General features: G+C 36.9%; 1 protein-coding gene across 2 annotated transcripts; it reads left to right on the top strand.

Moving 5' to 3' along the window:
- The first annotated feature begins 3,030 nt into the window (after positions 1 to 3,030).
- Positions 3,031 to 17,081, top strand: LOC104907468 (probable aspartyl aminopeptidase). Of its 2 annotated transcripts, none has more exons than XM_010696401.4 (10): positions 3,031 to 3,268; positions 3,367 to 3,454; positions 4,192 to 4,327; positions 6,755 to 7,027; positions 7,649 to 7,796; positions 8,441 to 8,680; positions 9,511 to 9,643; positions 10,020 to 10,201; positions 12,856 to 12,968; positions 16,303 to 16,767. In XM_010696401.4, exons 1-10 carry the CDS (start codon positions 3,098 to 3,100, stop codon positions 16,334 to 16,336), a joined length of 1,518 nt encoding a protein of 505 aa, XP_010694703.1. In that variant the 5' UTR covers positions 3,031 to 3,097; the 3' UTR covers positions 16,337 to 16,767. The 2 variants fall into 2 exon arrangements, with proteins under 2 accessions (XP_010694703.1, XP_010694701.1); XM_010696399.4 differs by lacking the exon at positions 16,303 to 16,767 and adding an exon at positions 16,864 to 17,081 and having other exon boundaries at positions 3,032 to 3,268.
- Positions 17,082 to 17,105: the final 24 nt, after the last annotated feature.

Raw genomic sequence — 17,105 nt, 5'->3', positions numbered from 1 at the left:
TGTTGGTGTTGATTTTCTTATCTTGGATTATTACTATGATCACCTTATTAAATTTTGGTTGATTGGTTGTGTCTTGTTGTTGTATTAACCAAACGTGCCACTTATGAAATTGGGACCTAAACGACTAAGTAAATACTTTAGTGCTGCGTCCTTGATAATATTATCAACTAATACGTAACTAACTATAATGACTTAGCAATTCGAAATATAAACGATAGCTAAACTCATTGTTCATGAACTTCCTTTTCTTTTCTATTCTAATGAGTTTAGCGTCTTTTAGGAGTCAATGTTAGTGAGCAAACTGATTTTAGTTCGTGTAATGATCCATTACCTTTACCAAATCCAATCAAGTCATACGTACAACCTAGTCTTATGTCCGATCAAGTCTTATGTCCAACCAAGTCTTATGTCCAAAGTCAGGTTCGCATAATAAGATTATACTTCCAACTAATAATAACAATCTAATTTCTTTACTTCCCAATTTACTTAATTACAAACCTAAAACCAGATTCACAACATAAATCAGATTAATAGTTTAAACTAATTATACAGCTTAATTAGTTACTAATTAACTCGAATTACAAATTAATTATAAAAACAGAATGTACTATTAAACTAATATAATATATTCTATGCATATTACGTTTTAATACCGCTAAATTGTGCCAACAATCGAACTCCGGCGACCAACCTCCGGCAACGGCGCACAATACTCGGACTCGACTACGCTCCCCCTCCGAATCGTCGCGCAATTACAGCGATGCACCACCAACCTCACGCGCCTTGCTTACGCCTTCGCACACACACTGCAGCGCGCACAACCCTTCGCTCGACGCCCTCGCTCACACGTCGCGCACCACACTTCGCACACGCCACGCACAACATTTAGCTCGACGCCCTCGCTCGCACGTCGCACCGCACTGCACTTCACTTGCAATTCCTCGCACATACCCTCACCACTCGTCACAAAATCCCCCGCTCGCTCCCTCACTCGCGACGTACCTCGCAGCCTCGTCCGAACTCGCGAGCCTCGCACAACAGCACACACTCCACACACACACAACTTGAAGGAGGTGACGAAAGAGAGGAGAGAGAGAAGAGAATGAGAGAGAATCTGAGAGAGAGGGAGAATGAAGGACGACTGGGCGATAGGGAGAATGAAAACGGCTGAGGGAGGAGAGAGAACTTAGGGTTTTTTTCTGATTCTTTTTAATTCTAATTCTTCTATTTATAGTGTAGCATATTTAGGTCTAGCTAAACTCGGTTTAATCTTTTAAAATTCTGAAATTAACTAAACCGAACCATATTATTATTATCCTTTTATTATTATTCTGTAAATAATACTAAAATATATTTTAATTATATTCTTTATATTTTCTTAATTATAAAGAATTAACTCCAAAAATACGAAGTATTACAATTTTAGAGGGAAACTAAACCTTGCATAATCATCTCCGTACATCACAATCGCATTAACATTCATTGTCCATTCTTATTCATACTAGTAACCTTAACTCTAGTGTCTTCCTATTTGATATTTAAACTCGTGTTATTTGCTAGTTCTAGTTTTTAGCTAGTCATGGTTGTCACCAAACCTTGTTCAAACCCCCAAATACCCTTCAACTAGGTAATTTAGACTTGATAGACTTTAATTAATTCCATTTCCCTTGTGGATCGACCCTTGACTTGCCCTTACTATTTTCTAGTAATTGCTTGTTAGGTTTTATAAGTATTGTTTGAAAAGCAATTTTTGGTGCCTTAACGACACACTAAAAACCTCTTATAAAGGATGTGGAGAGTGGGTGAAGCAACAAGTTAGCCGATCAAACATTGACATGGAGAAAAGGGGTAATTTGAACAAGCTAAGCAACCTAACGTGTGTGCATGTTGATGGAGCTTGGAAGAGTAAAAAAGGGAAGAGCACCTGGGAAGTTGCGGTAGCTTGGTGGCAGAAGGAAGCATCAATAATCAAGAAGCCATGAAAGTCCTTGCTATTTCTTTCACCCAAGAAGAAGCACTAGCAATCCTCCACTGCATCAAGAGTTGGACGATAAGAACAAAATATTTATCCATTAAGACGGATTGTAGAGAAGTAGTTCTAGCTCTGAGAAACGTCAACAACACAGTAAGAGAGACCAAAAACATAATAGAACAAATCAATCAATTGTCTAATAACATGGACTTTTTTAGTTGTATCCCAGTCAAAAGAAGCGAAGCCTCCAAAGCTCTTCTTTGATTACTATAATCAGGATAGAAAACTAAGTAACTTGTTCGACATTGTCAAAAATAAGAAAAAAGTAGTACCAAACGCCAATAAGTGAAATTTAGGCCTCTTTGTCACTAGCGTTTTAGGTAGCGGGTAACGGTTGCACAAGATCAAAACGGCACTTAAGAAAATTATGAGCATTTAGTAAGGTAGTAGTTGTAGTAGCGGGTAGCGGTTGAAGTAGATTATGGGTGGCAGTTGTAGAACGTTACTACGAGTAAAGTTTGAGATCTATAGGTATCAGTCTAGCAAATAAAACTATAAAATAGCGTAAGGTAGAATATTCAATCAATGTTTTTAATCTCTTTTTCCTTTTTCTGTTTAATTGCTTTATTTTATGACAATTCATCATTTCTTCTTTACAGTAGCAAAGATGTGATCTAAATATTTATTTTAAAAATAAGATATAACTAATATTTCACAATATCTTATACTCCTCTTTCCATGAGCATTTTAATTAAAATAGATAATATAATTTTTTTGAGCGGGTAAAAAATCGTATACTCCTTTTGTGTAAGTTTTTTGAAAAAATAAATATTGAATTTAACCATTGAACAAACCTATGAAATTGTTGTAGTTCATTTCATATTAAATACATGTCATTTATGATTTTAGCGACTACTTTTGTCAAATACTTCTAATTAAATAATTATTTTGATCGCTAATCTAACAGCTAGTAACTAGTAAGAGATAGTTAACAACTATCCCCCACCACTACTACGGCTACTTCAACTGCCAACAACTACTCGAACAGCTTGGCACAAACATGCCCTTACTATTCAGTAATTGATAATCCTTTAATTTCTAAAGCTTGAGATTTGAGAAGCAAAAATGGGTACCGTTGCAAGACTGCAGCTCCTCCAACTTCAACCACACCCAAAACTCCCAAAACCTTGCTTTCTCTCTCCCTCCATCAAATTCCCCTATCTCTCATCGGCGACCCGTTCGTGTAGATTCTCTGTGTTTCCTTCTCTCTCCTCCAATGCCGATCAAATCCATGAGGTTCTTCATCTTCTGGCTCCAATAATATATCTCTTCTTTTAAATTTAATTTATTGTATCTATTATTGTTTATTTACTTTTTTTTGAACATGTATGTAGACTTCTTCCAACGCCGAATCAAGTGGGTCCATTGTTGGTGATTTTCTGAACTATCTCAACGAATCTTGGACCCAATTTCATGCTACTGGTATGCCTTTTTTTTTTTTTTTTACTGTACTTTGTTTTTTAATACTCCCAACATTGAAATGAGCATCAAGACCAAGGAGAGGAGAGACATAAAAATGAACCCTTATATTATACTATGCTAGGAGAGAGAAAGAGAGTATCTATTGTTAAATATGTGAACGTTGCAAGTAATAGAGAACTTCCTAAAGTGGAAAATTTTGTAAGTATTAAAAAATGGAGGAAAGTATTTGTGAATTATATACAGGGTAATCAACATTGGAATTTTAACGAATTTTATTTTCTCACTTAATTGTTGCTTCCAATATTGAAATGATGAACTAGTTTGAAACTTTTTATTGTAAACTGAAAGTTTTGGCAACCATTAGAGAATTGTGTGTTTTGCTACTGAATGATCAGCACGAGTTCATTGTTTGAACACTTTATTTTAAGAAAGGTGAGGTGATGCCATGGTGATGTTGTGTCTTCATTTCATGTTAGCATATGGTCCAGGAAAATTTTCACCAGAGTTGTTTGAGGGTTGGTGAATTTTCTAATAAAGTACTCCATCCCTGAGGTTGGCAACGTTTATGGCCTGCTGATTTTGCTAATTGTTGACCGTAGATTACTCGCGTGATCTTCATCTTAAAAAAATAAGTTTCATGAAAATTAAGTTCACGGAGCTGTTCTGAAGATTGTCATTTCAGGAAGCAGAATGTGCTAGTCTTTAGTTCTTGCTGATCTCTGTAATGTTTACTACAGCTGAAGCAAAAAGACAACTGCTGGCTGCTGGCTTCCACCTGCTAAATGAGAGTGAGGAGTGGGAGCTCAAGCCTGGTGGTCGATACTTTTTCACAAGAAATATGTCTTCATTGGTTGCTTTCTCTATCGGTGAAAAGTAAGATTTATGTTTGTTTAACATGAACATGTCAATTTGCCTTGTAACAGTTTGGAGATTTTAAAGTTAGGCTAATTTGTATATAGTTGTTATACTTCTAATTGATGGCTGCCTGGTCTCTTACTTTGTACTCTCTCGTTGCTAATTTTTTTTTATGTTTCTTTGTATATCCAATGCAATTGTGTCCAACTTGTATCCGACCAAGGTTGCCAATTTATTGTACGTTCAAGGTTGCAACAATAAGACAGGGGTGTGATACATATCCCATACTTAATTTGGTTTGTTGGGGTATCAACTATCACTTACATACTTGGTTCCCAATGGTAATTTGTCATATTAAATGGTCAAAACTTTATTTTTACAGTGTAAGGTTATGTTACCTAAATACACTCCGTCTACAAAGCTCTTGTGTGTGTGGGGGGGGGGGGGGGGGAGGGGATGGGTTGACTGAGGGGAAAAGCCCTACGTTTTTCCCCCTTTCTCTTCTCCAGTGGGATTCTTAAATGCTAGTATGTTTTGATGCACATTCTAGCTTGTAAGTAACTTTGATTATGTAAACTCTTCCCATAGCTGTTCGGTAGAAGAGGAGCGTTTTCAAGGTGTAGTCCCCCCACCCCGGCCCCCTATTTCAATTCTCCATATTCTTCACTACTTGAAGAACTACTAGATTGCATTCTCAAGTATTTTTTGTCGGACATTTGGGGTTCGCGTTTAGGTACAAGAAGTCTGAGGAGAATTTGGTAACTTTGTATCTGACATCTGAAGAAGTGTTTTGGAAGTACAGGAAATCAGTTTGTATCCGTGTTGGATACTTTTGACAAGTCCAACACTAGCTCATATTTCGAGGACATTGGTGTACATATATGATACATGTATGATGTATGCATGTGCGTGCTGTGAGTGCACACATGTTTGAGCTTTTCCTTAACAAAAAGACGGTACGCATTTTCACGATGGCTGCACTATGTTATATATTTAAACCTTATGTTTGTGCCCCATTTATACCTGCTGTACTTGTTAATGTTTTCCTCTGTAGGGCGACATATATATTTCTTTTTTGAGGGGAATGTAGGGTCATATACATGGTTAGTGCTAGTCTGAAGAACCTCAATCCTAGGATTATTTCAACTATTCAAAGAACCTTTGCAAGTTCATTGGAGCTTTACTTTTAAATTACCTTTTGATTTTTAACTTAATTTGTTGATCTGCAGAATATTTGATGCTAAAAGCATCAAAGTTTATGTAAAATTTATGAAACCTCATTTTTGATGTTACATATCTAACATGTGACTCATTCTTTGAACTCCAGTTGATGTTGTCAATGTAATATCGATCTTGTTCAGCAGCCTTGTCCTTGGACAAGTGGCTCTCAACAGGCTAACCATTTTGCCATTACCCAAATGCTTGACATTTTGATATTTTTGTAGCTACCAGTGAGACACAAACCTTACAAGATTCGCTATAGAAACATATATCCAGAATAAACAGTAAACAGTTTGCGAACAAGCATAGTTCTTGAAGCATATTACAGGCTGACTATTTGCTCTTTGAAAGGCAGACCTGCCATTGTATGAGTGTTTGCAGGTGTAAAAGATCCCCCTAGTCCCCTGTTACTGAATTTAAACCCTTCCCACACCACTATTACCCAAGCAAACTGATGAAGGACAATGATAGAATGGACTAATATTTCAGCAGAGAGAAAGAGAGAGTTCTGGAATTACTGAAAACAAGAAATAGATACAAGAGGTATTCGAGTGACCCCCACACTCCCACTAGGCAAATGAAGAATAATTTCTGGATATATATTCCTCTTGATTACTATTCTCTATTTATACTACTGATGAAGTACTATTTCTCTCTCTTAAGAAACTTCTCTGCTCCTTCCTCACTCATTGGCAACAAACCATAGCATGCCACCTAGCTTTCCTTCCGTTACCCTTCTGTCACGTCACAGATTCAGGTGCTGCTAGATTTGCCCTAGGGCCCTTCTTTCTGACGTGGCGCCTAGAATAAGTGAGAGTCACAGGAGGCCTCATTTGGGCTGGCCTAATAATTGGGTCTATTACAGCAGGCTGAATGATTTTATCGAAATTAGTTAGTTGAAAGGTTTTAGCTTTTGGAATATATGTCTAGACTAATGATAATTGTCTGTGGGTAACAATATTATCCGTCCCTCAGAACAGGCGGTGAGTATCAATTAATCTTCTTTAGTCGTGCTCTGTTGCTAGGTTAGCTGTACTATCACATCTTTAATAGGTCATTGCCTTTATACATATTTAATCTTCTGATCCTTTCTTTAGTCTTTACTATGTGTTGGCAACAAAACAATTTTGATTATTTTTTCTGCATTGTCTTCTCACTTTGCTCAACAGGTAGTGAAGGGATGTTGATCAAGTTGTGAACTGAAAGCTATCATTTGTGTTGCAGGTACAATGCTGGTAATGGATTTCACATTATTGCAGCCCATACTGACAGTCCATGTCTAAAACTAAAACCAATATCAGCATCATCAAAACCTGGATATTTAATGCTGAATGTACAGACCTATGGTGGTGGTTTGTGGCACACTTGGTTTGATAGAGACTTAAGTGTGGCTGGAAGAGTTATAGTGAGGACTGATGATGGTTCCTTTGTTCAGAGACTTGTGAAAATAAAAAGACCATTGTTGCGAATACCTACATTAGCCATTCATCTTGACCGGTCCGTGCTGCAACTCTGTCAAAGTTGACTCATGTACCTTACATTTTATGTCTCTTTCTAAGCCTTGGAATCTGTTATTTGCTGCTTGATGAATCTCTACTTTATAAGGTTATTACCTAATCACTAACAACGGATAAATTTTAAGAAATGAAGGTTTACCACTTTGTTCAGCTTAGATTTCTATGCTATAAATTTATTTGGTGTCTAAAAATATTCCAAAATAGGAAGAGTACGTTTTAGAGTTGACAGTTAGAGTTTGTATATAATTCCCCTGTTCTTATCTAATTGCAACATTTTGACTTTCACGCTATTAACACACAACTTTGACCATTACTATCTTTAATTATCTATTATTAAAAATAAAAAGGTGATATTTTAAAAATATACGTAGGAATGAATTCACTTGACAGCTTACACACTAATGTTTGTTTTATATGCTAATGTTAGTATATGACTAGTGCAAAAGTCAAAGTAGTGCAATTAGAAGGTAACTGAGAAAGTGTCGATTGAAATGGCAATTTACTTTTTCCTGTCCGGCCTTATGCTTGTCTTCAGAGAGATGAGCTCTCTGACTGATTTGTGATTTTTTTTCTTGTCCTTATTTTTATTCAAATTTTCTAGAACAGTGAACCAAGATGGTTTCAAGCCTAACCTAGAAACAAATCTTGTTCCATTGCTGTCAACAAGATGTATTGAAGAGCTTTCGGAATCTAAAGACAAAGGTCCTACAAAATCTTTAAAGGCTTGGCATCACCCGCAGCTTTTGGAGGTAATTACTGATTAGAGCCTTTACTCTATGTTGGGGATTTTACCATGTCATTTGAGGTATCTTGATGAAGGCCCTGCTCATGATATACTGCACTAGTCATGATCTTTTGTGCACACATAAATTTCTTAAGTTGCTTAAATAATAATAACCACCTGATATCTCCAAATAAGAACAGATTACCTCTTGCGTAGGTTCAATTGTCGAATCATCTGCATAACCAATTATGTTGCTGGTACTGCTGTGAAGTTGAGACCGGAGACCTAGAAAAATTTCTTATACTATATCTTGATCTCTCATTTTCTAGAGCTTCCAATTAAAGATTCCCTCTTTATGCCATGAATTCATGGGCACTTTAAACTGCTAATACTATATTTTCATTTCTCATATCTAGACTTCTCAACCTGTGTGCTGGGACACATTTTCAACTTTAAATATAGGAACTTGGTTGTGCTGGGACACATTGTCAACTATAAATTTAGTAAATAAACCTAACTCCCAAAAATATGGTAATATTGCTCTCTTATTTCCATCATAACTCACCCTGTACTCAAGTGTAAGTAACTTGTTTATTCATAACAGGCACATATGTAATAGACAAATTTCTGTCCTGGATATGTGATTTCTCTTAAGAATTTAAATGACAGGTTCTGTCCAGAGAGCTGGATTGCAGTATTGATGACATAGTGACTCTTGAGCTTAATGTTTGTGATACTCAACTCAGCTGTTTGGGGGGAATGAACAATGAGTTCATATTTTCTGGCCGATTAGATAATCTTGCCTCAAGTTTTTGTGCACTAAGAGCTCTTCTTGATTCTTGCTCATCTCCCGGAGATTTATCCAGTGAAGATGCTGTACGGATGGTTGCTTTATTTGATAATGAAGAGGTATGTTTACTTTATAGACATATCTCTTTTTCTTGTTGTTGGCGGGGGGGGGGGGGGGTTTCGCAATATATTATTACTCCATTGCCTCTCGTGAGGGTTCCTCGAAGCACATTTTTATAATGAAGAAATAAATTTTAAAGCATTATGCGTATAAAAGAATCTTTTTCTGCCCTATAATTTATTTGTTTTTCTTTTTTACTTGCAATGTTTAGAAAGGTGCACATTACTGTAACATTGGCATTTTTGGCAATATACTCTCTTTCTCTTTCCTAGCACATGGGGGTCCTTTTTTTTCTTTTAATTTCTCCTCTCTCTTCTCTCCTAAATTCTTGCGCCATACATACTTCAATGTTGCAAGTAAAAAAGAACGAGGATAAGTATGTCACTGTAAACTATTAATGGCATAGTTTCTCGGGAAGATTACTTCTTATAATGCAGGATCATGTGGCTCATGAGTCATGTGAGGCATATATACTCTACGTGGCATGATAGGAAGATGTACATTTTGAATCTCTAGATTCCTATTTTACTTCCTCTGGTAACCAACATTGAATCTCTAGACTCTCTATCACATAGGTCTGTTCGCCGTCAAAGCTGCTGTTTATAAAGTTTATCGATAAATAGTTACTGTTTTCTTATTTATCCAAAATGGTATTTTTGTCATATAATGCCATGCCATTCTAGGTCTTTTACTATGCCTATCTGAATCTTTTTCTTTTTTCCTATTTTGAGAACTGTAAGGCTGCATTATTTCTTGTTTAATCTCTGTTTCTGATCATTCTTGAGTTTTGATCATGTACTGTTAAATAGTTTTTGGTAAATACTTGCAGGTGGGTTCTGACTCAATCCAGGGTGCTGGTGCACCAACAATATTTCAAGCTATGAGACGCATAGTTAGCTGCTTGGCTTATGATAATGTTGGTGAAGAGACTGTAGAAAGAGCAATTCGGCAATCGTTTTTAGGTAATGTAATGCTTAATAACATAAATAATTAGCTCAGTCTTTGGAATTGTGGCTGATAGCTTACTACTCTTCAATGGTGGATTCATTCTGCTGATGATTTAGCTCTATTACAGTCACTGTTTTCCTAGGTTAGGCATGGGGTCTCGTAATTCTTAGATGCTACTAGAACTGTGTCGCTATCATTCTCTATACTTTTTTTTTTTTCATTTCGTATTATAGTTAAGTAGAATTTTCTTAGAGCTAATCTGCAACTTAATGACTTGGGTATGCTGTAATATATCTAGTTAAGTAGAATTTTCTTAGAGCTAATCTGCAACTTAATGACTTGGGTATGCTGTAATATATCTAATTTCTCTTTGAAACTATGTATCAACAGTATCAGCAGATATGGCTCATGGAGTTCACCCAAATTTCATGGATAAACATGAAGAAAACCATCGGCCACAAATGCAAAAGGGCCTTGTAATTAAACATAATGCAAATCAACGCTATGCTACTAGTGGTGTAACTGCATTTCTTTTCAAAGAAGTTGCAAAAATCCACAACCTACCCACTCAGGTACTCATTAGTGTTTTGACCTCTGTTCCCGGCGTTCATCAGCCTATTTATCCTTCTGGGTGATTGATTACTGTGTTTTCCTTAAATGTCTAGTTGATAACAGCGAATGAAGTATATGGTGTTACCATATACGTTCGATTGAGATTCAATTGATTTTATCTTTGCTAGGCGTTCGCTTATTTATTGGACATGAGGAAACGTAGCTTAAGAGTTTACTTAAATAGGTACTCTCAGTGACTTACAATATTGGGTGAATAATTCAACCTTTTTTTTTTTGGAAGTGTTGAAGCAGGGGGAGCAAAAGTTTTGTCCACATGAGAGACAGAAACAAAAAGCTACTAAGCAAAATAGTGTCTTTAACTAGTAGGTCCGAACTTCAAAGGAGTGTGATCCAGTTGACCTCTTATTCTCATCACCGGGTTCCATGCTTTGGATCCACATCAATTTTGTTAGTGGTTGTTTGCTTAACATAGGAAGTAGCTCTCATGAAAGTCAAATTCATAGGAACTAATTTCCATAATCAAATTTATGGGAATTTTTCAAAGTTGTTTGGTTAGCAATGGGGGACGTGACTTTCCATATAAATTTTTAGTTACCTAGGGGCCAAACGTTTTGTCAGAAGTGGAAATTCCTAGGAAGTACTACTTTCCACATTTCACCATTTTTGCGTCAACCAAAAAACGCACCTACCTTGTACTCCCAATGCAGTCCCGAAGTTCCACTTCTCATGTTTTCTTATGTCAATCAAACAACAACATATAGTTTCCATCCTTTGCGACCCTGACAGTTCTGATCCTGACAGTTCATGTCTAGCCATGGCAGCCTCAGCTATGTCTGTCTTATCTCTAAACAGAAGTCTGTCTTCAAAGTCCATAACATCATTTTCATCTGGCTAGATGGCAGAATGACCCACCAAAGCATCTACCGATCAGGCTTCATCCTTGCCGAGTGCTGACCTTGGTGGTACTAAAAGGTGATGACGTTCAATCGTTCTAACAGGTGATGAATGACTTTGAGTACAGCAAGATTAATTGTGGGGATTCTAAAACGTGGACTAAAACACTAACTGGAGGAATATGTGATGAATGAATTTGGGTACAGCAAGATTAGCAACAAAGAATATGAGACTTCGAAAAATTATGCGAATCAACTATTGTATCAATAACAGAAGCAATATAAATTCAACAACATTCGAGGAGCTGGGTTCCTCCCAGTAACAATCAACACTCAAATATTTCTGGATACTTTCCCATTGCAATTCCTGTACTATTTATAGAGACTTAGACCAAGAGGCTGCACGGAAAAATACTCCTAGCCAACAGTATTTTTTTAAGAAAAAGAACACTGCTAATAAGGAAAAAATAGTTGAGTTGCCCATCATTGCGAATCATCGCCAACTCATCCCTCAAAGTGGGATTCTAGAACCTTCCAGATGTATCCTTGTGCGCCTAGAATACACGAATTTCAAAGGAGGTTTGGGTCTATTCATGACAGAATATTCAAGCAAATAGGCGGGAATATGCATTATTAACCACCAACAAAGATCCTATAAGTAGACATGCATGTCAAATAGCAAGAGGACATCAAAAGAAAACAAACAACTTTTTTCTAGTCTTGTTAGCTTTAAATCTTAGCGCTAGTCTGAGCATCTCAGTAGCCTAGATTAGGGTAGTTAGTTACTTAGCTTCTCTCATATATTTGGGATAACGATTGGTTAACACTCTCCAATTGTCAAGCTTATGATGGTGGGGATTTCGTCTTCCACCATGACTCTTTGCAGTTATGTACTATGTTTTCATGATTTTTTACACTTAAAATTACTCGTACATTAACGAGGCCTTCCTAGAGGCCAGGTTCCCCCAAGGGCGTCCCCCCAAGCGCTAGGGTGTCAATCGCTAGTTGGCAAGTTTTAGCCCCAACTGCTGTGGGTTTATTTTCTGGTGTTCGAGAAAATGTCTCGCAGACAAATTTGTTTTTCCCAGAAACACTTGTATGACTCTGTTTTGTGTATTTTAAGGAATGAGGAGTCCTGTACCAAAGGGTGGAAAGAATAATAAAATCTGATCTGGCATGCGTAAAAGGGTATCAACTGCAAACCTAAGCTCTGTGGCTTTTGACTACACAAGGTAATGACTCCTGTTTGGTCCCACAGGAAGAAAAAAGATTCTTTGAACCTGGGTGTCATGTCTAAAAGATAGTTAATTGTCTGCACAGAAGAATCTTTGTTCCAGAGGGAACAATTGGATTTGTTGGTCTGTAATGCTACTAAGCTATGAAGTATTTAGCTTGGGATTGAGGCCTCAAGTTTGTAGGATGAGTAGTGGTACATACTTTCCTATGCCTGTGATTGAAGAAAGAAAAGCTGTTAACTTTTGCAATCTTTTGGTGTAGTGATATTGCTTAGGAGTCGGTATCGGCAAGCTTTGTTGCATTGATTTCCTTTTCCTGAGTGAGGACATATCTGTCTCCACTGTTTTAGTTTCTTACCTTGTTCTAATACACTATTTTATTCCCTTAAAAGGGAAAAACAAAATGTCAAGGCAGGATTTTGGATTTTGCAGAACAAGACTTATTTATGCCATCACGAATTTTGTGTGTTTAAGTCTCTATATGTGGGTATTAATGAGCTGATCCATTTGCCTTTTTTTTTTTAGGAATTTGTGGTGAAAAATGACATGGGATGTGGCTCCACTATTGGGCCCATACTTGCTGCGGGTGTTGGGATCCGTACTGTTGACTGTGGCATTTCGCAGCTTTCCATGCACAGGTATCATAAAAGTTCTTTATTGCTGTTAATGATTAGCAAAAGGGATAGTGTTGGGTTGACAATGACACTGGGATCATATTAACTTGAACAATCTAGATGTGACACTAGCACATAACCAAGAGCATTAGATGGTGTAGGCTTTCCTAAACCAAGAGGTGCTCAGATTTGGAAAAAAGGGATATAGGTAGAAGATAAATTTAGCGACCACATGTTTAAAACCATAGGAAGAATTTCCTAAGCCTACTTAATTTCTGAAATACCAAATTATGTATATCCTTATTAATGACGAAACTGGTTAGAATTTCAACCTATGAAGAAAGCTTCAAATGTTGGCTTCCTGTTTCCTTCACCATGAAGAAAGCTCCAGAATTTGTCTATATGGATGTCAAAACCCAGTGTGCAGCTTGCTATACTAGAGTAGCTAAAATATGTCCATACTAATGTTAGTTGTCCACCGTAAACTCGAGCAAGCTAAGGCCAAGTGCAAGAAATGGTGTCTAGAGTACAAGAAGGACAATAAGGTGGAATGGGAGGCTATTAATCTTGAACTAACAAATCTCCAACAGAAATTGGATCACAAAGAGGGGGCAAGAAAAAGAGCTACTGGAAAGAAGCCAAAGCAGCAATTGATATAAAGCTAGAGTATTGGAAATAGCGAGCAAAAGCGAATTGGGATAGGGAGGGTGACAAACCGACGGCCTACTTCAAAAGTGTCAAAACGCGCCAGAGTAGGAATGAAATTAGAGTGATAAAAAGCAACGAAGGAAAGTGGATTACTTCACAAACGAAAATAGCTAATGAATTTGTGAAATACTTCGAGAACCTGTTCGAGGGTCCAAATAGTCAGAATGACATGACACATGAGATACAAAGCAGCAATTGATATAAAGCTAGAGTATTGGAAACAACGAGCAAAAGCGAATTGGGATAGGCAGGGTGACAAACCGACGGCCTACTTCTTCAAAAGTGTCACGCCAAAGTAGGAATGAAATTAGAGCGATAAAAAGCAACGAAGGAAAGGGGATTACTTCACAAACGAAAATAGCTAATGAATTTGTGAAATACTTCGAGCACCTGTTCGAGGGTCCAAATAGTCAGAACGACATGACACATGAGATACAAAATTGGGTCGCCAATGGTGACTCTCACAGACAAACACGTTTAGAACGTCAATCTAATAGGCTATCGCAATTCATTAGAGTTAGTTCAACCTAGTGTTGTAAGCTTAATCATCAGATTTATATCTCACGGCGCATAATCTAACATTGCCTAACTTAATCAATCTAGCCAAACCAAATTGACAAGCAATAAAAATAAACAATAGGAAATAGTAAAATCAAGTAATGATTGAAACATCATAAATCTACTCATCAAGGACCTTATCGGCGACTTCCAAAGTGCATTTGTGTCGGGAAGATCAATAAATGATAACTGTATCATTGCCCATGAAATGCTCAACTACTTGAAAAAAAGGAAGAAAGGTAATTCTTTCTCCCTAGTTTGAACCTTGACCTAAATAAAGCTTATGATAGAGTCAGTTTGGATTTTGTGGAAAAAATTCTGGTCAAGATCAAAATGCCCCCACTTATTCGATGCTTGTAAATGGAGAACCCTCTAGGAAAATAATCCCAAAAGTAGGCCTGCGTCAAGGAGATCCCTTATCCCCCTACATCTTCATCCTATGTATAGAGTCCCCGTCGAGGCATCTAGAATTACAACAAGAAAAAGGTTCAATAAAAGGGTTGAAAATCTGCCAAAGAGCACCAGAAATTTCACACCTTCTATTTGCAGATGATGCGTTATTTTTCCTCAAAGGTACTCTGGAAAATTGTTGGAATATATACGCCAGTTTAACGCTCTCTATCTGGGGAGATGATCAACCAAGAGAAATCCTATGCGGTATTTAGCAAAAATACTCCAAGAAAATTTGTACGTCTCATGCAAAAAGGGTTGAAGGTTCAAAGAAAGGAAAACTTGGGAAATATCTGGGATCCCCGATGGATGTGGATGGGAGAAAAAATACTTTCCAAGAACTGCATCACAAGGTAGAAGCTACTATCACAAGCTGGAAATTCAATCATTTGAACTTGGTGGGAAAACTCATTCTTAACAACAACATCTTGATAGCATATGCCTCACACATGATGGCAACTTACATACTACCGAAAAAAGTTCTTAAAAACATCACCTTTACGCTCCTTGGATACTGGTGGAAATCAAGCAAAGGAAAGAAACCAATTTATCGGAGGAAGCGAGAAGTCCTTGAAGAGCATAAACACAATGGTGGAGTGGGACTAAAAAATCTATCAATCATGAATCAGACAACTCTATTTAAGAAAGCTTGGAGGATAAATCAGAATAATCAGTTGTTGGTAAGTAAAATTTTTCGCGCCAAGTACTCCCCTAACTGGTTCACAAAAAGTATGCATGGGAAATTAGTGGAAGGGTGTAGAACTCCCTTGAACGCAGTGGTGGAAATTAGAACCATTATGATGGATATCCTTTTACTATTGGATAAATTTTCTTTAGTTATTTTATTTCATGTACCTAGATCCAAGGTAAATTTTGCTCACTTACTTGGAGTAGAAGCAAGGAAAGAGAGACTACCCGTTAATATATTCATGAATTCCTTTAATCCCTTGAAAGAAAACTATTCTATCATCAAATGAAGATTAATAGATATGGAAGGTCGAATAAATTATTAATTGGGCGAATTTAGTGATCCGTGCGTACGATAACAAATTCCAACATAAAACAGTCCGAACTTTCGAAAGGCACAACTCCTTGATTAGAAAGCTCCTGAGGCGTGCCACCTATCATTGGAAAGCTCTAAGTCTAGTTTCCATATCCACTAGAATTATTCAGTTCCCGAAAACACATCAAAAATTATGTCAGAAGAGTGCACGTGACTTCTTTTCCATAATTCTTCTAATGATTTTCCTCTATGTTTTCGCTCAAACTCGTTCTAATTATACTCCAAACAATCCTTATGCAATGTACCTTCATTCCAATTGCTCTGGTTGCCCAAGCTTAATTATACTCCAAATACGCTCTCAATACCTGAAATTCATCAAAAACACGAAAACATACCGAATAGAGTAGAATAACATAATTTAAGAATATGATGCAATAATAGACCTACATATGGATCTAAATGCTCTAAAATACAATCTAAATGCACCTAAATCATAGTTCGAAACTACGGTTTCGGTCATGGTTGTGGTAACGGTCACGGTAATGCGGGAACGGCGATGATGCGGTTGTCGTACCGCTGAATATCGGCTTAAACATGAAATATCCCTAAAATGCGGTTTTGAATACCTTTACGATGCAGGTATTATCGGTTCGATAGATTTCAAAAACCTTAACGATACGGGCGATACGATACGACGCGGCCTTTGTTTTGACACCATGACCTAAATACTATATATAAACATGACATATCAGGTATGCAAGTAATTAACAGGATACTTTCATAAAAAGGAAATGTATTGCTTAGTAAAGCACGGAGGAATATAGCCTTGATTACGAGTTTAATATGAAAGATAGTAAATGAGTTATTTCGGTTGTGTTTCGGTCAAGTTATATTTGGGTTATGAGGAAATTTGTTGGATTCAGATTATTTTAGTTGGGCCATGGTTGGATGCGTTCCAATCAGTTTATTATGCAAAAATCAATCAATATTAGTCATGTTATATTTCGGCGTGGTTTGGTTTGGATTGGGTTATGTTTGGTTTGTCAAATCGAGGTGTCTTGGTCCAAATATAGTTTAGGTCATCTGGTATTGGTACGGGTTAGAAATTTCTGTATATATTAATATTTATAATTTTATGTATGTTTAGTTGATGTAGTACTTCTGAAGAGCTAGCACTAAATGTTTTGTTTTTTCATGTAGTGTGAGGGAGATATGTGGGAAGGAAGATATAGACATTGCTTATAAGCATTTCAAAGCATTTTATGAATCATTTTCCAGCATTGACAGAAAACTATCTGTTGATTAGTAAGTTAAAGTTTGTACTTTATTCAAGCTTCTATTTCACTTATTTGTATGGAGTATTTTGGATTTTCCTCATTTGGCTGGCTAATAAAGTGGTAACTGATCAGTTCATAGTTTGAGCAATCTTTCTACATCTGTTT

The sequence above is a fragment of the Beta vulgaris genome, chromosome 4 (genome assembly GCF_026745355.1).
Source record: "Beta vulgaris subsp. vulgaris cultivar EL10 chromosome 4, EL10.2, whole genome shotgun sequence".
NCBI classification, from domain to species: domain Eukaryota; kingdom Viridiplantae; phylum Streptophyta; class Magnoliopsida; order Caryophyllales; family Amaranthaceae; genus Beta; species Beta vulgaris.
The sequence above is the reverse complement of the archived record's forward strand: the minus strand, read 5'-3'. Positions and strand labels throughout refer to the sequence as shown.

Coding starts and splice junctions, on each gene's coding strand:
- LOC104907468 (XM_010696399.4), top strand. CDS start 3,098: ATGGGTACCGTTGCAAGACTGCAGCTCCTCCAACTTCAACCACACCCA. Junction 8,681..9,510: donor CTTTATTTGATAATGAAGAG/GTATGTTTACTT, acceptor AAATACTTGCAG/GTGGGTTCTGACTCAATCCA. Junction 10,202..12,855: donor TCCACAACCTACCCACTCAG/GTACTCATTAGT, acceptor TTTTTTTTTTAG/GAATTTGTGGTGAAAAATGA.